Source organism: Scyliorhinus torazame, chromosome 12 (genome assembly GCF_047496885.1).
Source record: "Scyliorhinus torazame isolate Kashiwa2021f chromosome 12, sScyTor2.1, whole genome shotgun sequence".
Classification (NCBI taxonomy): Eukaryota; Metazoa; Chordata; class Chondrichthyes; order Carcharhiniformes; family Scyliorhinidae; genus Scyliorhinus; species Scyliorhinus torazame.
The window spans coordinates 148,565,939-148,591,651 of record NC_092718.1 but is presented as its reverse complement, the minus strand read 5'-3'; the positions used below and the strand labels follow the sequence as shown (position 1 = coordinate 148,591,651).

Sequence of the window (25,713 nt, the reverse complement as noted above, 5' to 3'; positions counted from 1 at the left end):
TCAGCTGGTGCCAGGGGATCTTTTACACCGGGGCAGCAGACTGGTCTTAGATTATCATAGAGTATCATAGATTATCAGAATTTACAGTGCAGAAGGAGGCCATTCAGCCCATCGAGTCTGCACCAGCTCTTGGAAAGAGCACCCTACCCAAGGTCAACACCTCCACTCTATCCCCATAACCCACTAACCCCACCCAACACGAAGGGCAATTTTGGACACTAAGGGCAATTTATCATGGCCAATCCACCTAACCTGCACATCTTTGGACTGTGGGAGGAAACCGGAGCACCCGGAGGAAACCCACGCACACACGGGGAGGATGTGCAGACTCCGCACAGACAGTGACCCAAGCCAGAATCGAACATGGGACCCTGGAGCTGTGAAGCAATTGTGCTATCCACAATGCTACCGTGCTGCCCTGCCCTGCTCTTATTCTCATTAAATGTTGGCACCTTTAACATTGCAGTACAACAATGGAGGCCTGTTTAGCTCAGTTGGCAAGACAGCTGGCTCATGATGCAGAACGAGGTCAACAGCAGGGGTTCAATTCCCGTACCGGCCAAGGTTATTCTCAACCTTGCCCCTCGCCTGAGGTGTGGTGATCCTCAGGTTAAATCGCCACCAGTCAGCTCTCCCGCTCATAGGGGAGTATTGCGACTTTGCTTTTACTTTACTACAATGGAGTATCAGCCCAGGTTATGTGCTTAAGTGGGGCATGAACCCAGGAGCTCTGACTTAAGGCATGAATCCTACCACTAAGCCAAGGCTGTCTGTGCAAAGTATGTAGAAGACGAAAAGTAACAATTCTGTTTTGTCTATTAATAAAGGTATATTAATGGATCTACAGGTAAGTGAAAATAACACTTGTTTGTATTTATGTAAAGTTATAGCACAGAATGAAATTGATGTCACAAAATAAATTGTGCGTTTGCATTCACAGTTCCTAGATGCATAGAGATTTGAGTTGTGTTAATGCTATTCATCCACCTAGGGAAAGAGAGTCTGGGGTAGTCTTACTCCTCAGAAAATTACTACTTCCTATTGGAAGGCCAGAACCCACAGTGAACTCACTTGTGATGTAGGAAAGCTGAAAAAGGGAACTGGATAGGTTGATGGTAGCTGGAGGAAATGTTATCTATAAAAGGACAAATTCAATAGCAATGTGCTGAATTTCAGGATGAGCTTCAGCCTCATGCTTATTTGACTAACAGCTCTCTGTTACTTTCTGCAATATTAACAAATTGAATGTTTGCAAAATCAGTTCAAAAGGTATCCATTTATAGAACATAAAGTGTGGGCAGCCTCTTTATCGAAGTCTCTTTGCCAGGCTCTCTCATCCACCACCATCCCTGCTCCAACTGTAGAGGGTGCCATTCCTTGATCCCCCAATCACCCCATGACCTCTCCCAAACTCTGCCAGCATTTTCACCTCCCTCAGGATCATTTAAAACCATTGTCTTTTATTGCCACTCTCCCTGTGCCTCTCTAAGATGTTCCACCTGTTGCTGCACCCAGCAACCCCTCCTCCTCAAGTCATCTTCATCTTCACCGTAGTTCCTCTACTTCGACGTGGCGTTATGTCTTTTCCTGTCATGTGGGCGGATCTGCTAAAATGACCTGGTGTGACTGAGCAACCAGCTATTGTTTAGCTGATATAATGCTCCCATCGTTACAGGACCCGCGTATCTTCCAACTCGCCTTGTGCAATGCCATGTCGGAGAGCTAATTAATCTAAAATAAAACTTTCAGACATTTGTTACAAATGTATTTCCATCTGTGAATGTATCCATAAAGAACTTTTATTGAGCTCTTCCACGGCCGCTACTGTTAAGTTTCCTTTTGGCCTGCTTCCATTTTGAAAATGGAACAACGCCCATTCTGTCCGATGCAATGCTTTTTGGGATTGTTCGTAATAAAACCTTCATGTTCAGTTCATTTTAAAATAAAATCCAGAAACCATGTTGTGATTTAATGTTCTTAAGGGACAGAGTGTTCTGACTGTGATACATTAGAGTTGGCCTGTATTGTGCAACTGTGGCTCCAGAATTCTCTCCCCTCTGTCCACCCACGTGGAAAATACTTACATCAATGTTCTGGTGGGATCCATCCAGGGATGCTATTATTTCCCATTATTTTCTTTTACATAATTTATCAGTAATGCTCATCAGTAAACATGCTTTGGCAGCCTGTATGAGTTAGTACGTCAGAAGAGTCCTTTGAACAAAGGGATAAGAAGCAGCAAAAGCTACTTTTCACTGTGGACCCCAAATGTATTGTGTTTCTTTCACTCTTTTAGGTGTCCTATACAGTATTTTATGATGCCCGTTTGTATATTACATTCATAGATTTAAATTGTTTTTCAATTGTTTCCATGTAACTTGTTATCGTTTTCTGGCATAGCAATCAAGACCCAAGTGGGCTGCTTCAGTTGCCGCCGAACGGAGTTCCTGCAGAGTTTGACATTAACCCAGTCATGATGGTCATGGATACTTTGCTGTTAGTAGCAACACGAGAGGTAAGAGGCTTGTTGTCTCTGCTATAGGGAGAGAATCAATGAAAGATTTGCTGGTCTTGTGCACTTAGACCTAAATGAAATATTTTGGGGAAAGACTAGTAAATTTCAACTATCATTAGGCTATCTTTTTTATAAAAAATACTAATTATTTTATTTATTATCAGTCCTTCATGAAATTTATATTCGCCTGTAACAAGCCTTATTAGTCAAGTTTAAGTAAAATTGGAATAGACCAATTGGTACACTTGCTTTTACTTATTTGTGTAATTTCTAACCTCTATGATCTTAATATTCTCCTTCTCCTTCCCGCCCTACCAAAATTACAAATTGTTGATTCTGTTAGTTATATCATGCTTAATAACTAACGGAACTGAAAGAATCCGTTCATGATGGGAATCTGTTACCTTGCAGTTGGTATGTACTCATGGGATATTCTCTGCTCGTTGACCTACATTGGCTCCTTGGTCGGCAGCACTTTGATTTAAAAAAATTAATTCTTGTTTTCAAATTCTGCCCCATGACCTTGGCCCTCTCTACCTCTGTAACTTCCTCCAGCCTCACAACTCTTTGAGATGTCCGCACTTCCACAATTCTGGCCTCTTTCCCATCCTTGATTTTCATTGCTCAATTGGCAGCTATGTCTTCAACTACAAACAACGAACAGAAGTAGGCCATTCACCCCTTGAGCCTGCTGCAACATTCAACAAGATCATGGTTGGGCAGCAGGGTGTCCAGTGGTTAGCATTGCTGTCTCGTGGCGTCGAGGACCCGGGTTCAATCCCGGCCCCAGGTCACTGTGAAGTTTGCACGTTCTCCCCATGTCTGCATGGGTCTCACCCCCACAACCCAAAGATGTGCAGGGCAGGTGGATTGGCCGCACTAATTTGCCCCTTAATTGGAAAAAAAGAATTGGGTACTCTAAATTATAAAAAGATCATGGCTGATTTGTTTGTGTTTCAAGTTCCACGTTCCCATCTACCTTAGATTCTTGTTAGGCAAGGGAGTCAATCTACCTCTTAAAGATAATCACTGACCCCCACATCCATTGCCTTCTGAGACAGTGTTCCGAAATTGTGCAACTCTGAGAGAAAGATTTCTCCTCATCTCTGTCTTAAAAGGGTGATCCCTAATTTTAAAACAGTGCCCCCTAGTTCTGGGTTCATCCACAAGAGGACACATCCTTTCCACTTCCACCTTGCTGAGGCAGTTCAGGATCTTATATACTTCAATCAAGTCACCCGTGACTCTTCTAAACTACAGTGGAAATAAGCCCAGTCTGTGCAAACTTTCCTCATAAGACAATCTGCTCATTCCAGGTATCATTCTAGTAAAGCTCCTCTGAACCACCTCAAATCTATTTTCATCTTTCCTTAAATAAGGAGACCAGTATTCGAGATGCATTCTCACCAATGCTCTGTATAATTGAAGCATAACATCCTCACTTTTATTCCTCTTGTAATAAAAGATATCATTCTGTTAGCCTTCTTAATTATTTGCTGTACCTGAATAATAATGTTTTGTGACTCGTGCACTAGAACACCTAGATCCCTCTGCACCTCAGAATTCTGTAGCTGCTCACCGTTTAAGAACTGTTTCTTCACAGCGGCAGGATCCCAGGTTCGATTCCTGGTTTGGGTTACTGTTCATGCGGAGCCTGCATGTTCTTCCTGTGTCTGTGTGGGTTTCCTCTGGGTGCTCTGGTTTCCTCCCACAAAGTCCCGAAAGACATGCTGTTAGGTAATTTGGACATTCTGCATTCTCCCTCTGTGTACCCGAACAGGCGCCGGAGTGTGGCGACTAGAACATAGAACATTACAGCGCAGTACATGCCCTTTGGCCCTCGATGTTGCGCCGACCTGTGAAACCACTCTAAAGCCCATCTACACTATTCCCTTATCGTCCATATGTCTATCCAATGACCATTTGAATGCCCTTAGTGTTGGCGAGTCCACTACTGTTGCAGGCAGGGCATTCCACGCCCTTACTACTCTCTGAGTAAAGAACCTACCTCTGACATCTGTCTTATATCTCCCCTCAATTTAAAGCTATGTCCCCTCGTGCTAGACATCACCATCCGAGGAAAAAGGCTCTCACTGTCCACCCTATCCAATCCTCTGATCATCTTGTATGCTCTTAACCTTCTTCTCTCTAACGAAAACCGCCTCAAGTCCCTCAGCCTTTCCTCATAAGATCTTCCCTCCATACCAGGCAACATTCTGGTAAATCTCCTCTGCACCCTTTCCAATGCTTCTACATCCTTCCTATAATGCGGCGACCAGAATTGCACGCAATACTCCAAATGCGGCCGCACCAGAGTTTTGTACAGCTGCAACATAACCTCATGGCTCCGAAATTCAATCCCTCTACTAATAAAAGCTAACACACCGTATGCCTTCTTAATAACCCTCTCAACCTGGGTGGCAACTTTCAGGGATCTATGTACATGGACACCGAGATCTCTCTGCTCATCCACACTGCCAAGAATCTTACCATTAGCCCAGTACTCTGTCTTCCTGTTATTCCTTCCAAAATGAATCACTTCACACTTTTCTGCATTAAACTCCATTTGCCACCTCTCAGCCCAGCGCTGCAGCTTATCTATGTCCCTTTGTAACTTGTACCATCATTCCGCACTGTCCACAACTCCACCGACTTTAGTGTCATCTGCAAATTTACTCACCCATCCTTCTACGCCTTCCTCCAGGTCATTTATAAAAATGACAAACAGCAGTGGCCCCAAAACAGATCCTTGTGGTACACCACTAGTAACTGGACTAGGGGATTTTCACTGTAACTTTATTGCAATGTTAATGTAAGACTACTTGTGACACTAATAATAATAAGGATTATTATTAACAAAAACAGAAAATACTGGACAATCGCAGCAGGTCTGGCAGCATTTGTGGAGAGAGAAGAGAGCTAACGTTTTGAATCTGAATGATTCTTTGTCAAAGCTAGAGAGAACTGGAAATCGGGTCAGATTTATACTGTAGTGGGGCTGGAGAGGGGGCCAGCGATAGGTGGAGTTTGCAAAGATGTTATGGACAGAAAGACAAAAGGAATGTAAATGGGGGTGATTAAGGCTAAGAAGGATGCTGATAGTGGCACATAAATAGATTAGAATGTGTGAATGGTAAACAAAGTTGAACAGTGTGTCAAAGGGCAACTGGGAAAAGGGCCAAGTGGGCTGGGGGGAAGCGGACATTGGTGAGGGAAAAACATCTGTGGAAGAAATGAAGATACATTTGTTTTTCCCTCACTGATGTCTCCCTCCCCCCACCATCCCACTTGGGTCATCTGTTCCCTCTTCCCAGTTACTTTTTGACACAGGATAAAAGCAAATTACTGTGGATGCTGAAATCTGAAACCAAAAGAGAAAATGCTGGAAAATCTCAGCAGGTCTGGCAGCATCTGTAAGGGGAGAAAATAGTCCAGATGACCCTTTGTCAAAGCTAAAAAAGTGGGAGATATTTATACTGTCGGGTGAGGGAATGAAAGATGAGTCATAGCCACAGAAACCAAGGGATGGGAGTGCTAATGGCGGTCCCCAAAGAGAATAAAAGGTGTGGAAGGCCAAACGGCAGAGAAACTAAAATTGGAGGGTAAGCTGTGACAGATATAGAGCCGAGCAGAAACTTATAGCCAAGTTCCGCACACATGAGTGCGGCCTCAACCGGGACCTGGGATTCATGTCACATTACATTCATCCCCCACCATCTGGCCTGCGAAATCCTACCAACTGTCCTGGCTTGATACAATTCACACCTCTTTAACCTGGGGTTACCCCATCTCTGGATCTGTAAAGATTTAATCACCTGCTAATGCTCGCATTCCTAGCATTGTTTGGCATCTTTGAATTTGTCTATATATGTGTTTCTGGAACAGACCTCTTCATTCACCTGAGGAAGGAGCAGCGCTCCGAAAGCTAGTGACATCGAAACAAACCTGTTGGACTTTAACCTGGTGTTGTAAGACTTCGTACTGTGCTCACCCCAGTCCAACGCCGGCATCTCCACATCACAGATATAGATGTGGGGGGAGGGGGACATGGGTGGGAGAGAGGTAAAATGAGAAAAGGGGGAAGGAGGGGGGGAAGGTCTCAACTTTGAATTCAACAATTTCAGATGATTAGCTCTACCCCATCTCGACCCCTTTGTTTTCATTCCATTTCAGTTTAACTGTATTTTACATTTTACTTTCTTTACTTTCTTGAGATATATTCCCCACCCACTCTTTCCCCCTATCTTATCCCCCTTTTCTTACCTTTTCTCCCTTTTGCTTCCCCCTTCCCCCTTTTTTCTCATTTTACCTCTCTCACCCATGTCTCCCCCTCCCCCCACATCTACATCTGATTTTAGTTTCTCTACCGTTTGGCCTTTCACACCTTTTATTCTTGCTGGGGACTGCCATTAGCACTCTCTTCCCTTGGTTTCTGTGGCTATGACTCATCTTTCATTCCCTCACCCTACAGTATAAATATCTTCCACTTTCCATGCCTTTTAGCTTTGATAAAGAATCATCTGGACTCAAAACGTTAGCTCTTTTCTCTCCTTACAGATGCTGCCAGACCTGCTGAGATTTTCTAGCATTTTCTCCTTTGGGTACCTTTTGACACACACGGCAGTAATGCTATTGAATAAGCAAGCTCCATAAATGAGCTTGTATTAGTAGGAACAGTTGCTGATCCATGAAATGAAACTGCCTGGAGGGAGGATTCAAGGGCACAATTTGAATTTCTGAGTGTCAATTTTGCTGGTTTGTGAGGGTGTCTGATTTTGCAGCCTTGAATTATCCAGCCTGTTCCCTTGTGGCACTTGAAGCCACAAGGGAACAGGCTGGATAGAAGTTCTCTAGAAGTTTTACATTGAAACCTTTTGAATTCATGTATTGTGATCTTAGTTTCCTTTTACCAAATACAGACACCTGGTTAGTCTTCATCTCATTTAGTGAAAGATACACCATTTTGGACGTGATAGAACAGTTTTTCATTAATCTCCATTTGACTAAGGTTGTTTAAGGAAATTATGTCTGCCATATTTGAAAGGATGTATCATTTAGTTAACATGCAAGGCGCACTGGACTTTTATGAATGAAAGAATTTTATTGATCGAGGAAAATGTATTTTGGTTCCTCCATAGAATGCAGAAGGAGGCCATTTGGCCCATTGGGTCTGCACTGACACTCTGAAAGAGCACCCTGCCTAGATGCACATCCCTGCCTTATCCCCTTAACCCCACCTAACCTACACATCTTTGGACACAAGGGGCAATTTAGCATGACCAATCCTCCTAACCTGCACATCTTTGGACTGTGGGAGAATACTGGAGCACCCAGAGGAAACCCACGCAGACAGGGGAGAACGTGCAAACTCCGGCAGGAATTGAACCCGGGCCCCTGACGCTGTGAGGCAACAGTGCTAACTACTCTGCCACCCTTTATGGTTTAGACTTTTGTTGAGCTTATCTTCATACCCACACCTTTGTTTACCCTTGGGGGTGGGGAGGGAGTAGTGGGAGGATTCCTCAGCTGATTATCAGCCCATTGAACCATGTTATCAACACTCCTTCCATGACCACTGGACTCGAACCCGGAGCTTCTGGTCCAGAGGTAGGGATGCTACCCACTGTGCCACAGACTATGTGAAAATCCGCTGCTGTTTTAAAGTTCACAAATTGAATGGTGAAGCTAATGGAATTCACAAGTAGTTACAAAAGTGTGCATTGAGGATAAATTCCTTCTGTAGTGATGAAGGAGTTAAGTTGAAATCAAGTTTCCGTTGTGTCTTATTTAAGTCTTCTGATTTTAGGCGTAAACTTTTGAATAAGGTCTTCTGAACAGATAGACTGAAATATACTGTGGCTTCTGACATTGAGGGAAAGACACCTGATTTAACTTGATAGTCATTTAAGGAAAATGCTCTTTTAAAAACACTGAATTGGTGTGTACCATGTTCGATTCCTTACAGCCAGCATTTTAGTGTTGGTTTATTCTTAAAGAATCATAGTTGTTAATAAAAGTTGTTCACAACAACACTTTTATTAATTGTACTGAGAGTTTAAAAAAAAAAATTACACTCCACTCAATTCTCAGTTTGATACAGTAATACAGATACAAAAATGTTCACTATTCAAACTATCCAGGACTACAGATCTCCAAATGTCCACTTGATTCAGACCATGCATTGAGACCGTGGGTGATCTGTAATTGTATATTCAGTTTCTTTTTAAACCTAAAGCATTCAAAGCCTAAACCCTGTCATTTATTCCAGTCCTTCTGAAAGCAAGTATAAAGCTTCACTTACAGAACATAAAAAACAAATACAAAAGACATGATTTGTGCTGTTGTGACAGGCAGCACTGAATCTTGCATTTCCAGTAGTAGAATTTGCGATCAACCAGGTTTTGCAACAGTTTATAAAATGTGTGAAATCTGTTCTGATGTTTTGTGAGACGATGCTTGTAATAGCAAAAAGGAGTGAGAGTGAAGATGTGCACTTTACACCCAGAGGATGTATTGGAAGTTCTGCTATGGCACATGGGAATGTGTGCAATCACTGACTTTGATTGCCTCACAGTATGCAGTTTTTAATTGTATTTTCAAAATTTGTTATGGGCTGAATATTGTGGTCAATGGTGAACGAGTGATACCAGCCATTCATCACTCTTACAGCTACGAGCAGACTTTCTGTGGCATTTTGCTCTGTAACATAGGAAAGCCATTTTGGTGTGGTTGCCCTGTACAGGGAATCTGGAACCAGTGTATACAGGGCAAGCAATGGTTAAGGAGATACACAAATCAGATTCAAGAATTGATATGGAATAGCGTGGAATCTGATACAAGTGCAAATCCAATAGTTAATTCAGCGGTGAATCATGCATGAAAGCGAAATAGTTAAAGAAATATGAAATTAAGATTAATAAAACAGAAAAAAGTTTTTAAAGATCTACAACACTAAAATCTGCAGAAATGAAATTTCACACCTGTAAAAGTTAATTTCCGGCCCCAGAGAGGCTCTTTTTTATTTATTTCAAGGGATGTGGGTATCGCTGGCTAGGTCAGCATTTATTTCACATTCCTAATTGCCCTTGAGAAGGTGGTAGTGAGCCACCTGCCACCTTGAACTACTGCAGTCCCTGTGGTGTAGGTGCACCCACTGTTAGGGAGGGAGTTCCAGGCTTTTGACCCAGTAACGGTGGAGGAACGGCGATATAGTTCCAAGTCAGGATGGTGTGTGACTTGGAGGGAACCTGCTGGTAGTGGTGTTCCCATGCAACTGCTGCTTGCCCTTCTAGGTGGCACAGGTTCCAGCAATTGTGCAGCAATTAAGTGTGCTATTTAAAAGTCTGCTTACACTTAATGGATGAGCTCTATTTTTTTCTGGTATGTTTATGGGTACCTATCACTTAAATATGCAACAAATCATGCTGTTTGCCTACTGAGTCTCTGTGAAATCTGTTAAATGCTGCCTGATTATCTCCTCTATAATAGTGAGCACCGAGAATCTCGCCGCTATTTACAGCAAAGTCTGGGCTGATGGTAACTTTGAGTGCCCATAATTGGTTTCATTTGTTGCTCTGACTGGTTTTAAAAATGACAAATATATAAAAAGACTTTACTCAGTAAGCTCGGATGGTACATAGCAGTGGAAACAGATTGTCTTGTCTTTTAAACATTTTTTTTTACAACCAGACAAGAGATGTGGCAAATATTCTTTGTTTTCATTAAATTTTGATTTTTCACGCACTGTCTGAATTCTGAAACAAAGCCTACCTGTTTACCATTAGGATATCCAGTTCTACATCTGCACAGAATGAGTAAATGAGAAATAAAACCACTTGATTGTTGCTTATTGTACAAAAGAAGATTACTACAAGATTACAACAAGTAGCTAACGTGCCAATATTCAAGCATGCAAAAGTAAAATGTCTCCACTTCTAAATTGCTGTTAGTTGTAACCAAAAGAGAAGAAACCCCAGTTGAATGGCAGCTGCTTCTTCAGTATTTTTGATACTCTCTGTATGGTCGGTAATAATAGTTGTAAAGTAATCCAGTCTGCATAGCCCAATGAGGAGAAAGTCTTGAACGGTTTATTCAGGTAGATTCTTTCTAAAAAGGAAATGAAAAATGTAACTGTAAGCAATAGGAGCTGTAGTCTGACCCCATCAAACCTGCTCAGCCATCCAATCCGATCATGGCTGAACTTTTGTATCAACTTTGCTTTCTCCCCCCATTCCCCATATCCTAACTTATAAATAGTTGTTTTTATTTTCATTGCTGGCTTAAACTTTCCATGCGGTTTTGCCACTCCTTGTACACCGTGGTTTGATGCTGCATTTGAGGGACCAGCCGTGGCATACACGAGCCCATGTGTATGTTGATGACGGCATCTTCTACGTTGTAATTTAATGTGTATTAATACTTTGTTAACCATGAGTCCTTTATTCTCAGGCTGATTTGGTGCCACCCCTGCATCTAACAGATAATTGTTCAATATGCCTGTGGTTACGAACAACTTCTTTAGGAGCCAGCTTACTTGAGGAATCCGTAGCAGCAAAACTGTTATCACATCTGTTTGGTGTTTTGCAACCTGTAAATTTATGCATAACTTTTGGATTGATAGATCAGTAAGGAGGTTCAATATTTTTCTGCATTCCTCCCTTTCATGGCGGTGGAGTCTCGGATCATCTTTTGTTTGATTTGTGCCCCAAGCATCTTGTATGATGATCGCGAGATATTTCTTTTGATATTTCTCGTCGATGTGTGCACCATTCTTTCTCAAATACCTGTACAGGTGATATTTTGTCAGGGCCTTGTAGGATAACAGTTGCCCTGAGGATACGGTGTTCTCAATGATCTTGTCGACCAGCTCTTCTGGCTGTAGTTCCTTGCCCCATCTCTGACAGGTCTTTCTCAATTCCTGGTCACTGCATTCGCTGAGAAGAGCTTGCCAACCAGCTATCTCCATATCAGTAGGCATTATCTTGCGTGTATTGCTGAATCGTCGTTGCAAGTGTTCAGTGTAGTTCTGTTGATGTGCTTAAAGTGGAAACGCAGGTAAAAGACTTCAGGGTTACATAAGGTATTAACAAAACTTTCAGCATAGCAAGGGATGGGCTTTTGGTTTCAGGCGAATGACTCATCCTTTCAGTTATAATTCTTGGCAGGTGTCTCATAATCAAATGTTTAACATGTTCTGATGATTATTACGCTTTAAGCTGTTGCTCTTTTTAGCCTTAGTTTATTAGCTCTGATTGCGTCACCTTTGCTCACGAGTCGCCAGGTATCTTTCTGATACCGCCACGTGGTTCAAGTTCAAGTTATGATTAATAAGTCAGCACACCGCTTAGTAAGATCGAAATCAACGGTCATTTATTATATACAGCAATTAATACTTATACAATAATCCTACTATCTATATAATAAACCTATCACTACTGGCCAATACTTAACTTTAGGAAGAGCCCACCAGGTCAGGGAAACGAATGGCTTATCCAATCGGATCTGGCCCGTGGGATTCAAAAGGCTGCTACAGGTCGATGGCTAGGAGTCTTTATCAGATAGCGATCGCTGGATTCAAACTTACAGTTGCCGGTTGCTGTTCTTGCGGAGGTCTCGAGCAGGCGAAGAAGGGAGAGAGAGAGCGATCTGAACTTGGCCCCTCACTTTATAGGGCCCAGGGGCTTCCCGCCTCCCGGGGCGGCCCTTGACCCTGAGTCCCAAGTGATTGGACTTGTTCCCAATCACTGGGTTCGATACGTCCATTTGCGAGGCGATTCCCCGATCGGGGGGTGGTCGTTCACCTGCCTTTGTTTCGGCCACTGCAGGCGCCGACAGGTCTGGCCCAGTATTCAATTGCTAATATGTTGCAATTGTTCCCGGGGATAGCCAATTAAACTGCAGATGTCTGGGTGGATGGGCTGTTAATAGCCCTGAGTATCGATCTGGGCCAACTTCCCCAGAGCCGAATATGCTATTCTGTCTGCAGCTGTCCGTTTCTGTCTTGTTACCTGCTTTTCCCAGCAGCCTTTCCGGTTAGCCATTTTAAATCGGGTTTTGGCCAAATTAATCGGGACGCAGCCATTTTACGTGGCTACAAAGCGAATTGCAGGGCCAACATCAGTTAGTGCGTTTCAGTGTGACTCAGGCCCGCTCATACGTGTTCTGGTCAAGTGCGCCCTGTGTACTACCTTTAGCTGCGTTAGGCTCAGCCCTGCGCATGAGGAGGTGGAATTCGCCCTGTGCAGTGCTTCTGTCCAGAGTCCTCGCCTATTTCTATGCCTAGCTCTTCCTCTCACCTTTCCCGTGTCTCATCCTGCAGGGCCCTTACCTCCTTTAACATTCGTCTGTACATGTTGGCGTAGTTACCACCCCCTAATTCGGCAGATGCTAGAATTCTGCCCAGTAGAGTGTGGTGGAACTCTGCAGTCTCCTTGCGGAGGATGTTCCTCAGTTGTACGTATCTGAGTTTGTTCCCTTTCGGGAGCAGGAGTTTTTCTGTTCGTTCCCCAGGGTTGCTATTCTATTGTTTAGGTACAGGACTCTTACTGTCAGTACACCTTCATCCTGTCTCCACGTTTTGAAGGAGGCGTCTATTGTTGCCGGGATGGTTGTTGCAGATGGGGGCCGCAGCGAATATTGCAATCAAGATTGGAATGGTGCCTGAGCTGCTTCCAGGAGGAAACCCATGCAGACTTGTTCATTAGAATTGTGGTGTACATCAATGATTTGAATTTAATTGTCGAGGGTATGATCAAGAAGTTTGTCGATTACACAAATATTGGTAGGTTGTTAAATAGCGATGAGATAAACCCTCGACTGCAGGAGGATATCAGTGGTCAGGCCAGGCGGGCAGAGCAGTGGTAAATGGATTACAACCCAGAGCTCTCCCACTTAGGGAGGGCTATCAAGGCAAAGGATTACACCTTGGAGGATAGGACCCTGGAAAGTACTGAAGATCAGAGTGACCGTGGAGTGCATATTCGACATCCTGAGCCTGAGTCACAACACAATTGAAATGAACCATTAATTTTTAGAAAATACCCAAAGTCTCTGGCCTTTGGCTTCCCAATAAATACAGTCAGCAGGTTTGTAAATGTAAACACAATTATTTTTTATTAATAACAATAACTATGAGTAAATAGGCAGCAAATATAATTGGTTAACTATTATCTAATCCCTAATCTCCTCCCCCATCTCTTTAACTTGCCCCCCTCTTAACCCTCTGTCTTACATAAGACAGACAAACACCGAGGAGAAAGAGGGTGTGAAGAAAAAAATAAAAAGGGATAAAAATCTCTGTTTGAGATGGGTTGTCTTCAGTACACTTTTCTTCAGTTTAGGCCTTCAGTTGGAGGTTCTTTTGCTTTCAGTCTGTAATGGTTTTCACAATAGATTCATCCAGGTCTCAAGAACCTCTCTGCAGGTTTAGAAAACAGCAGCTATGCAGCAGTTCTGGAGAAAGAGTGAGGGAGTGACAGAAACCCATAGCTTCTTCTCTCAGCATCCAGGATCTGGGCGGCACAGTAGCATAGTGGTTAGCACAATTGTTTCACAGCTCCAGGGTCCCAGGTTCGATTCCCGGCTTGGGTCACTGTCTGTGCGGAGTCTGCACGTTCTCCCCGTGTGTGCGTGGGTTTCCTCCGGGTGCTCCGGTTTCCTCCCACAGTCCAAAGATGTGCAGGTTAGGTGGATTGGACATGGTAAATTGCCCTTAGTGTCCAGAATTAGGGTTACTGGGTTATGGGGATAGGGTGGAGGTGTGGGCTTGGGTAGGGTGCTCTTTCCAAGGGCTGGTACAGATGCGATGGGCCGAATGGCCTCCTTCTGTACTGTAAATTCTATGAAATCTGACTGTCTCTTCCTGGGTTCTCTGAAAATCACCCCACATGGGTAGGACCCAATCACCACCTGTCGCCAGGCAGAATAAGGCCTTTTGCCAATTCATTGGCCATCAGCAAACCAATTGAACTGAATTCCTCTGATCTCTCAGGTGCCAGGAAGTCAGAGTTCTGCCATTCAAAATTTAAACCTCCAATAGCACTTTCGCAACTTTTGAGTTCCTCACTTCCTTGCTCAACTTAAAAGGATATGTCCATTAAAGATCCATGGATCAAAATGTTGACAACAAAGTAAAAGAAATGGGAAATAGGGAATCAACAGAAAGGGCCCTTACAATATCCACAGGTTCCCAAAGGTGGCAGGCAGGTAGGAAAAGTGGGGAAGAAGGCATATGGGATACTTGCTTTTATTAGCCGAGGCATAGAATACAAGAGCAAGGAGGTCACGCTGTAACTGTATAAAACACTGGCTAGGCCACAACTGGAGTACCATTTGCAGTTCTGGTCACCACATATAGGAAGGTTGTGATTGCAATGGTGAGGGTGCAGAAGAGATTTACCAGGATGCTGCCTGGGCTTGAGGGTCTTGAGCTATGAGGGAAGATTGAATATAGGCTGGGGCTGTTTTCCGTGGAGCAGCGAAGGTTGAGAGAAGACCTGATAAAATAATATAAGATTATGAGGAGCATAGATAGGATGGATGGAAGGCATTTTTACCATTAGTAGAGGTGTCAATAACCATGGGGCATAGATTTAAGGTAGGAGGTAGAAATCTAAAGGGAGTTGCTGAGAAATCCAAGACGATGGTGGGAGTCTGGAACTCGCTGCCTGAAAAGCTGGTTGAGTCAGAAACTCTCTTAACATTTAAGAAGTATTTAGATATTCACTTGTGCTACCAGAACCTCCAGGGCTATGGGCCAAGCGCTGCAAAATGGGATTAGTGTAGTTAGATCTTTTTTGACTGGTGTGGGCACAATGGGTCAAATGGCCTCCTTCTCTGCTTTAAACGTCTATAAATCATTGGTATGTAGCCATGATTCAGTTAGTAGCACTCTTGTCTCTGAATTAGAAAGTTGTGCATTCAAGTCCCACTCCCAGACTTAAACATGAACATTAAGGCTGATATTTCAGCCCAGCACTGAGGGGTTGCTGCATTGTCAGTGGTTCCATTTTTTTGATTAGACATTAAAATGAGCCCCTGTCACAGTACCTATCCAGTGTGATCCTGCTTTTTTGCACATGATCCATAACCGTGTAGGCTATGGCACCTTAAGTGTACATAAAAGTACTTCATAACACCTCTATGCAATTGCCTTTCCTCCCTTTTCAGACAGTGCATTCCAGATTCTCACCGTTCTCTGGGTGAAACAATTTCCTCTCCACTCCCCTTTAAACGTCCTACCTCTTACCGGAAATTCATGCTCAAATATGATTCCAGGTTGATGCTGTGTTTACATTAGTTTTTTGAGTTGTACAAGCAGTTACTAGTATTATGGCAGGGTGAGAAGTGAGAACATCTGAGTCACTAGATAAGCATCTGCCCACCAAACAGACTGTTGTTTGAACTTGCGCTGCAAGCAAATCAATGTTTATTAATCAAATCTTTGAGGAGCTTGAATGTATTTTTTCAAATTCAAGTATGCAAAAATGATTATTCTTCACTCTCATCACCCTGTTGAAGTTGCTGAAGACCAAAGTAAAAGCATGTTGAGGATCAGTTTACATTTTTCTACTTTAAAGTAGATGGCCATAAATAATTCCACTGATACAAGATGGTAAGCCCAACCCTTTCTGATGTTGGGAGTTACTTTTATCAGTTTCATTCTCATTGTAATGTTACAGGTCGAGCTAATGTTTTCCACTTCACAAGACTACCAATTGAATAAAAGTTTATAAATGTCACTTACAAAGCTAGTTAGAATCACAGAAAAGTTACAGCACAGAAGGAGACCATTCAGCCTATCTTGTCCATGCCAGCCCAGGTGCGCTTTCTAATCCCACCTTTCTGCACCCGGTCCATAGCCCTGTAGTGTAGAGCACTTAAGGTTCAGATCCAGGTACTTTTTAAAAGAGTTTAGGGTCTTTGCACCCACCACCAATTTGAACAGCAAAAAATAATTCTTCCTCATGTCCCCTCTACACCTTCTGCCACTTACCTTGAATCCAAGTCCCTTGGTTCTAGAATTCTCCACCAAGGTAGAAAATTTCATGTCCACTCTCTTTCCCTCATAATTTTGTACACCTCAATGAAGTCACTCCTTAGCCTGCTTTGTTCCAAGTAAAATAACCCCACCCTATCCAATCTCTCTTCGTAGCCACACTTTTCTAGCTGTGGCAACATTCTTTTCAATCTCCTCTGCATTTAATGTCCTTCCAGTAATGTGGCGACCAGAACTGCACACAGTATTCTAGTTGTGGCCTCACCAGTGTTTTATACAATTCCAACATTATATCCTTACTTTTGGGCGGCACGGTGGTGCAGTGGTTAGCATTGCTGCCTCATGGCGCCGAGGACCCGGGTTCTGTCACTGTCCGTGTGGAGTTTGCATATTCTCCCCGTGTCGGCATGGGTCTCACCCTCACAACCCAAAAAGATGTGCAGAGTAGGTGAATTGGCCATGCTAAATTGTCCCTTAATTGGAAAAAAAGAATTGGGTACTCTAAATTTATTTTAAAAAATTATAGTCTGATAGAAATCAACTTTTGAGTTAGCTATAGATAAGATAGATAAAAGGTTTAATGAAGAAATCCTGGTTGGAAAAGTTCTTAAATCCCTAAGAGTAATTAACTAAATCAATATATTAACCATGAGAGTGAGAAAAGCTGAATGGCTGGGAATTGATCAGATAAGACTTAATTTTCAGATTTTGCAAGTCGAGCAAACTGCTAGAGTCTACAAGGTCAAATAGCAGAAAAACCCTTTGTGTTAAAGAGCTGGGCTGAGATCCCAGTTCCGTTTCCATGGTAATGACAAGTCAGCCCATAGTGATAAGTCCTGGTGGGAAATGTGTTTCGCTCAAACAATGTTATGGAAAATTACACCAAATCCTTTATCTCTTAAATTGACAGACAGACGGTTCGGCCGAATTGAATGAATTATAAATTTGTTAAAACCAATCACAGCTGTAAAGAGGGCGAAACTTTAAGATAGTAATCCCCTTAAAAGATCTGTTGTCGGGATGGGAAATCCATTCCGGAACACTTTAACCTATTTTCTGAAACCTATTCTGCTTGCTTTGCAATATCGCCATTTTCTTTTGTTTTAAATCTTTTGTACTGTGCATCTTGATTTGGAGCTGAATTACCAAGAACTATTGTTGTATTTTGAATTCAACCATCTGTATTTGCTGAAGACAATCGATCTGACTAGCTTGCTGCAGGACTAGTTGGAACTTCCTAAATTTTGTACTGAAAATTGACTTTACCAGTAGACACTCAAAGCTGACAAATAAAGTTTCAAATAGCTTTACCAATATCGCAGTCTGGAATCTCTGTTATTTGGGAACTAAGAAGGGATAGCGCATATCCAGGGTTCCGAATGGACACACCGATCCATCAGGGTAGGTGAATTGGCCACGCTAAATTGTCCCTTAATTGAAAAAAAAAAGAATTGGGTACTCTAAATTTATTTTTAAAAATTATAATCTTTAATATTCTAAACCTCTGCCAATGAAAGAGAGCATTCCATATGCTTTCTTAACAACATTGTCTAATTGAACTGCTGTCTTTAGGGACCTGTGTACTTGAATGCCAAGATCTCTCACTTCATCTATCTCTCTTGGTGTATTCCCATTTATTGTGTACTCCCTATAACTGCTTGACCTCCCCAAGTGCATAACCTCGCACTTCTCTGTGTTAAATTCCATCTGTCACTTTATCACCCACTCTGCCAATCTATCAATATCATTTTGGAGATCACAGCTATCCTCTACACTGAACACCACTCAGCCAAATTCTGAGTCATCTGCAAATTTCCCATTCATGCACCCCACACTCGCGTGCAAATCGTTAACATATAACACAAACAGTAAGGATCCCAACACCGAACCCTGTGGAACATCACTTGAAACAACTTTCCAATTGCAAGGGCAGCCATCGACCCTTTATTTGCTGTTACTAAGCCAGCATTTTATCCAGTTTGCCACATTTCCCTGTATCCCATGGGCTTTCACTTTCTTGACTAATCTGCCATGTGTGACTTGTCAAACGCCTTGCTAAACTTAATGTACACCACATCCACTGCACTACCTTCATCACCCCTTCTTGTCACTTGCTCACAGAATTCAATCAAATCTGTGAGACAAGACATTCCTTTAACAAATCCATGCTGCCTATCCCTGACTAGTCCATGCCTTTCTTTGTGACAGTTAATCCTATTTCTATCCTATAGGATTGATTCTACTAATTTGCCCACCACTGATCGAAGACTAACTGGCCTATAATTGTTTGGCATTTCCTTCGATCCCTTTTTAAACCTATTGTACATTTTCTTTTTCTGTTTGATCTTTCCCTGTACTCCACTAGACAACCAGGGGGTCTACATTTGCCAGTAGCACTCTTATTTTTGGAGGGGGCATGTCTATTTTGTGCATATTTCGTTGTAGTGCTTCCCAGTGGTTTTCCACAGATTTATCTCTAGCAATGCTGGCCAGTCTCGGGCAAGTACCTTCTCATTTCTGTAAAATTTACCTCCTCATCTCAGTCTTTGGGGAAGAGTTTTTATTGGTGGCCATTCCATTAGCATGCTGTCGTCTCGGCTGGTGGGTGTTGCTGTCATTGCAGGGAGGGCCTAGTCCATTCTGAAATCTTGACCATTGGGCCACTGCCTGTACTCCTAGCATTGGCTAGAACAAGTTCTGACTGACTGACTTTGCAGAGTGTACAAATTATCCTTGACGCACCCTTATTTTAATGAAAAGCACTAGTAATATGATAAATTAGTCTTATTTGGTGGGCATGCTTTAGGCCTTCTGAGCCTGTGGGTCCAGTGTTGGATTTCCACTGAAGGTTTTGATCTATATTGAGTACTGGAAATGTGCTAAAAGTAGCCATCAGCACAGTATACCGGATAGGTGCAGTTGTCTTGATGACCGATGGACACCCTATGCTTGTTTAACACTGATCATTGAAACCGAGTAGTCTTTTCAATGTGAAATTTTCAGCTGTTCACAATTTAATGAAGTTCATATTTCTTTAGATTTGGATTTGGATTTATTGTCATGTGTACTGAGGAACAGTGAGAAGTATTGGTCTGTATACAGTCCAGACAGATCGTTCCATACTTGAAAAAAAACAAAACAAAGGACATACAATAGATGCACAATGTAAATACATAGACATTGGATGAAGCATACGGAGTGTAGTGCTACAACAGTGGAGAAGATGAGTGGAGAAATCAGTTCAGTCCATAAGTGGGTCATTTAGGAGTCTGGTAACAGTGGGGAAGAAGCAGTTTTTGAATCTGTTAGTGCCTGTTCTCAGACTTTTGTATCTCCTGCCCGAAGGGAGAGGTTGGAAAAGAGAATAACCCGGTTGGGAGGGGTCTTTGATTATCCTGCCCGCTTTCCCACGTCATCGGGAGATGTAGACAGTCAGTGGATGGGAGGCGGGGTCACGTGATGGACTGGGCGGTGTTCAAGACTCTCTGTAATTTCTTGCGATCTTGGGCCGAGCAGTTGCCATACGAGGCTGTGATGCAGCCAGCTAGGATGCTTTCTGTGGTGCATCTGTAAAAATTGGTAAGAGTTAATGTGGACATGCCAAATTCCTTTAATTTCCTGAAGAAGTGCAAGTGCTGTTGTGCTTTCTTGGTCGTAGCGTCAATGTGGGTGAACCAGGACAGATTGTTGGTGATGTGCACGCCTAGGAATTTGAAGCTATCAACCATCTCCACCTCGGCACCATTGATGCAGACAGGGGTGTGTATGATAACTTTGCTTCCTGAGGTCGATGTCCAACTCCTTAGTTTTACTGACACGAGGGAGAGATTGTTGTCATTCCACCATGCCACGATGTTCTCGGTCTCCCTCCTGTTCTCTGACTCATCATTGTTTGAGATCCGACCCACTACGGTCGTGTCATCAACAAACTTGTAGATGGAGCCAAATTTTGCCACACAGTCATGTGTGTATAGGGAGTATATATTTCTTTAAGGCTGTTTTACAGTCTGCTTTATTGATTGTATCGTTAGTCCCCAAAAGCGGTGTTGCCCTCGGATTGAGGTTTCAGCTGACATGGCGGACAAAGAAACGCTCACACTAGATATTTTGTATAACTGAATCTTTGTTACTATTTAAAGCACTGGCGAAACACTGAACTGCTCTTTAGATATTTTGCACAAATCACTCTTTATTAACGCTTAAAATACAGGATAAACATTGCAATGTTCTTTATTCTACTGGTTGAAGTACTGATTACTTGTTACAATGAACCACAAGACTCACGGCTTGTACTCCGATATTATCCATTGCAAGGTGAGGTGACCAAACTCCCTTCCTAAGTTGGACTGATCATCTTTGTCGGGGCTCACGGACTCAGCGCAGTCTTCTAATGTGATCGTTGGTCTCGCAGGTGTCTCTGCTGAGGCTGCTAACTTCTCCATTTTTATCCAGTTTCTTCCAGCATCGAGGAAGTTCTTTAGCCATGTACACAGATGACCTGTTACCTGTTTTCCTCAATGTTGGCTTGCAAAAACAGTCACATCTGTTGATCTTACTCTCGTTATCTCTGTTTTAGCATTCTTAGCAACCGCAGCAATTTCATGTTGAGTACAACTTAACACACTTGCTTACGGAAACAATTGTATTGCGTAAGGTTGGCTACTTTTCCCATCATGCTTTGAAGAAGTTTGGCTGTTGGCTATATGGCTACAGCGGCAAAGTGGAGCATCTGACATTCTTTGGTCGTCCTTGTATTACATTACTCGGTATCCATGATGTGGAGATGCCGGCGTTGGACTGGGGTGAGCACAGTACGAAGTCTTACAACACCAGGTTAAAGTCCAACAGGTTTGTTTCGATGTCACTAGCTTTCGAAGCGCTGCTCCTTCCTCAGGTGAATGAAGAGGTATGTTCCAGAAACACATATATAGACAAATTCAAAGATGCCAAACAATGCTTGGAATGCGACCATTAGCAGGTGATCACCTGCTAATGGTCGCATTCCAAGCATTGTTTGGCATCTTTGAATTTGTCTATATGTGTGTTTCTGGAACATACCTCTTCATTCACCTGAGGAAGGAGCAGCGCTCCGAAAGCTAGTGACATCGAAACAAACCTGTTGGACTTTAACCTGGTGTTGTAAGACTTCGTACATTACTCGGTATGAACTAGCAGAGATGTAATTAAATTAGATAAGTGCCAAGTGCAGGGATGCTGAACTTAGTGAATGCGCTTCTGGGGAAGGACCAGGCTTTCTTTAATATACCAACAAATGGCTCTGGTTCACTGGCATACACTCCAGTCAGAGACTTTGAGGGGAATAGACATTACCAGTTCCAAAAAGCAAAATACAGCAGATGCTGGAAATCTGGAATAAAAAGAGAAAATGCTGGAAATAGATAACAGGTTTGGCAACGTCTGTGGAGAAAGAAACAGGGGGCTGGTTTAGCACAGTGGGCAGAACAAGACCAGCAGCGCGGGTTCAATTCCCATACCAGCCTCCCCGAACAGGTGCCGGAATGTGGCGACTAGGGGCTTTTCACAGTAACTTCATTTGAAGCCTACTTGTGACAATTAGCCATTATTATTAGAGTCAGGATTTCAAGTCAATAACATTTCTTCTGATGTGAAGGTAAATAAAGGTGTAATAGGTTTTGCGCAAGTGAACGGGGGTCGGAAAATGAAAGAGAAGGTCTGTGATAATGGAGATTATAAGACAAAAGATTTCATGGTGCAAAAGGCAGAGGGAGTGGTAATGGGTGCAGGAAGGAAAGAAAGGATTTGCCTAAAGTGGGTGGGAGGGAATCGCAGAATAAAGGACAGCTGTGTCTGAAAGTACAAATGTGAGAATCAAGATTAAGACCAGCACATGTGGGGACTTTGGGTGGCAGGGATATGCTGAGCAGTCGCAGGAAAGGTGGCTCTCCTCTTGGAATCTTGGAATTAGGCTCTTTTAGCCCAAAAATCGGCCTATAAGCCGCCCCCCCTTCTCCAAAAGCATCACAGACGCAGAGATATGCCCTCAAATCCACAAAGTGGCCAAAAGGACAATAAGATTGATTAGTAAGAACCACGAGATGAAGGTCAGGTGGCAGACACTGGGACTGAGGGGGACCGAGGTGGAGCGAGCCAGCTTGCCGACATTTAACGTCGGGTATCCGCCAATAGGCCGATGGATGGGACTCCTAACACAGGAGCTCCTTAAAAACTGAGACGCTATAAAGAAGGAGATCATGGCAACATTGAAGTCGACGGTTGCAGATGCCTGTCCCCCTTTCCAGGAGGCGTTGGAGAAGACGGAGCAGCAACTGAAGGCGCAAGAGGCAATGGTGCGGGTGCTTGAGAAGGCGGGCTAAGAACCACTCCCTCTTCAACGGCCATCTTGGATGGCGTCCAAACAAAGGGAAACCACGGAGTGCAGGGGCACAGCTACATGGCAAAAGGAAACCCCAGAGTGCAGGGGTGCGTTCCTCCCAAACTTCCAATTCTACTACAAAGGTACGGCGATAGGTCAAGAAACTGGAGCAGAATGGGTCAGAATGGAGGCGAGTTTCTGCACCGGGGCATCCCTCCGAACAGTGGCCACGACCATACTCCCATCCCTGCTAGCCAGATACTCAAAAAGCCCAGTGGTAGAAGCCATGCTGAGAATGTGGAACCACCTGCAACACCACTTCAGTCTGGTCGGGATGTCCACTATGGCCCCCATCTGCAAAACTACAAGTTCACTCCTGCGACAATGGATGCCTCCTTTAAAAGGTGGCGACAGAACGAAGGGAGACTGACGGTAGGAGATAAAAACGTAGAACGTGGAGGAGTGACCTTAGAGCTACTGACAGACAAGCTCCAGCTACCGAGCTAAGATACAATCAAATGAGAAACTTCTTCCGTAAGGAAACGCCAACAGTCCCCAGATTCCAGGACAGTCACTATTGGACAGACCATGGGCATACTAGGAGACGGGAACTGCGCAGACATGTGTCAGTGTTACAGTAACTTCAAGTGAGGAGCAGGTGTGTGCTAAGAGCAACAACAAAGTTCCTTTCAGAGCTGCTCCATTACCTTTGCTATGTTGCATTTTGCTGTCTGCCCCACCAATGATTAGCATTGAATGATGTGAAGTTGCTGCATTTGCCCAGTAGATCAAAATAAACTGACCCCAGAAAGTTAGTCTTGTCATTTAAAGTGCAAGTACTCTTTTAATGACTGTTAATTAATGCCAATTGTAAGGATCCTTCTTGTTCATTCACTTATTTCCCCTTTTATTTTGCCGTTATCATTTTTGATCCATGAACGATTAATGGACATGTGTCTTTAAGTCAAGAAGCAAAGAGGAGTGAGGAATTCAGAAGTTTGAAAACAAAATTTAGAGTACCCAATTCTTTTTTCCCAATGAAGGGACAATTTAGCGTGGCCAATTCACTTACCCTGCACATCTTTTTGGGTTGTGAGAGGGTGAGACCCATGCAGAGAAGAGGGGAATGTGCAAACTCCACATGGACAGTGACCCGGGTCTGGGATTGAACCCATTCCTTGGCGCCATGAGGTAGCAGTACTAACCACTGTGCCACCATGCTGCCCCTGAGGAATTCAGAAGTTACAGGAGAGATCACTCTGCTAGTCTCTGCCAGTTTGAACAGGAAGTCACAGACTTTTTGACACCAGAGAGAGAGATGGAGTGTGACTTGGTTTGATTGGTTAGTTGGTGGTCATTGAATTGGTCAAAAGGCCGTACTCTGTCACCCGGTAACAGGTGGTGATTGGATCCTATCCCAGTGGAATGATATTTAGAGTCCGAAGGAGATCAGTTTGAGTCCGTGAACACAGAGACAAGGAACTACTCTCCTCTGTGCTTTTTCCAGAAAGGCTGTGAGTGCTGTATTTCTGAAACTGCAGAGAACCTGAAAGAATCTACAGGAAAACCATTACAGGCTGCAAACAAAGACCAGGACACACACTCGCACGCACGCCCCCTCTCTCTCCCCCTCTCTTCTCCCGTCCCACCCCACCACCCCTACAGAAAGGCTGTGAGTGCTTTACTTTTGAAAGAGACCTGTATGAATCTACAGTAAACTCTCAAACTGAAAGCTATGTGAGGTTATCCATTACAAATGTGAGGTTATCCATTTTGGTAGGAATAACAGCAAAAGGAATTATTATTTAAATGATAAAATATTAAAACATGCTGCTGTGCAGAGAGACCTGGGTGTGCTAGTGCATGAGTCGCAAAAAGTTGGTTTACAGGTGCAACAGGTGATTAAGAAGGCAAATGGAGGGGGGGGGAGGGAGGGATGGATGGAGGGGGGAGGGGAGGGGGTGAGGGGGGGGAGTGGGGGGGAGGGGGGGGAGGGGGGGAGAGTGGAGGGGAGGGGGGGAGGGGGTGAGGGGGGGAGAGTGGAGGGGAGGGGGGGGAAGTGGAGGGGGGGAGGGGAGGAGGTGAGGGAGGGGAGGAGGTGGGGGAGGGAGGGGAGGAGGGGAGGGGAGGGGGGGGAAGTGGAGGGGAGGGGGGGGAAGTGGAGGAGGGGAGGAGGGGGGAGTGGAGGGGGGAGGGGGGAGGGGAGGAGGTGAGGGAGGGAGGGGAGGAGGGGAGAGGGGGTGAGGGGAGCGGGGGGGAGGGGAGGGGGAGCGGGGTGGGTTTCTCTTGGGGTGGTGTTTGCGTTAAGGTGTTTTTTTCCCCCTATTTGTGCTTTTTACTGTTATATGGGGGGGTTACTGTATGTGGGGGAAATTCAATGTATAATTTCTACTTGTGTTCTTGTTGCTTTCTTTTTGTTGGAGGGGGTGGTTTGTTGAAAATTTGTTGAAAAACTTGAATAAATATATTTAAAAAATAAATAAATCTAATTTTTCTCAGCACTGCTTCCTTAATGGCCCATTAGCGTTGCTGTAGCGCAATGTACTACAAGCCAAAGATTTGATTTGTGTCCTGTTCAGAGAACGTCGCTATGCTGATGATGATGAGTCACCCACACAGATACTCAGTTATAAAGATTTGTGGGCCGCCTCTCCCAAGTCTGTGACAATCACACGTGTGGCAGTACTCTCAAAGGCAGAGCTCCCAAATCCTTAGCAGTCATCAAACAGAAGAAATTCTGTTGGCTCAGGCATGTCTGCTGGGTGGAAGACAGTCGCATACCCAATCACTTTCCAAATAGTAAGGTAGCGTAGCTGGAGCCAGCTAACCAATGGGACGCCTAAAGCT

General features: G+C 43.7%; 1 protein-coding gene across 4 annotated transcripts in view; it reads left to right on the top strand.

Moving 5' to 3' along the window:
* Positions 1 to 25,713, top strand: part of zzef1 (zinc finger, ZZ-type with EF hand domain 1) — a 348,514-nt gene that overhangs the window by 58,401 nt on the left and 264,400 nt on the right. For all 4 annotated transcript variants that reach the window (XM_072469157.1, XM_072469156.1, XM_072469159.1 and 1 more), the window contains exon 15: positions 2,401 to 2,515. In XM_072469157.1, the coding sequence (XP_072325258.1) occupies positions 2,401 to 2,515 (115 nt within the window). The remainder of the gene's footprint in view (positions 1 to 2,400; positions 2,516 to 25,713) is intronic.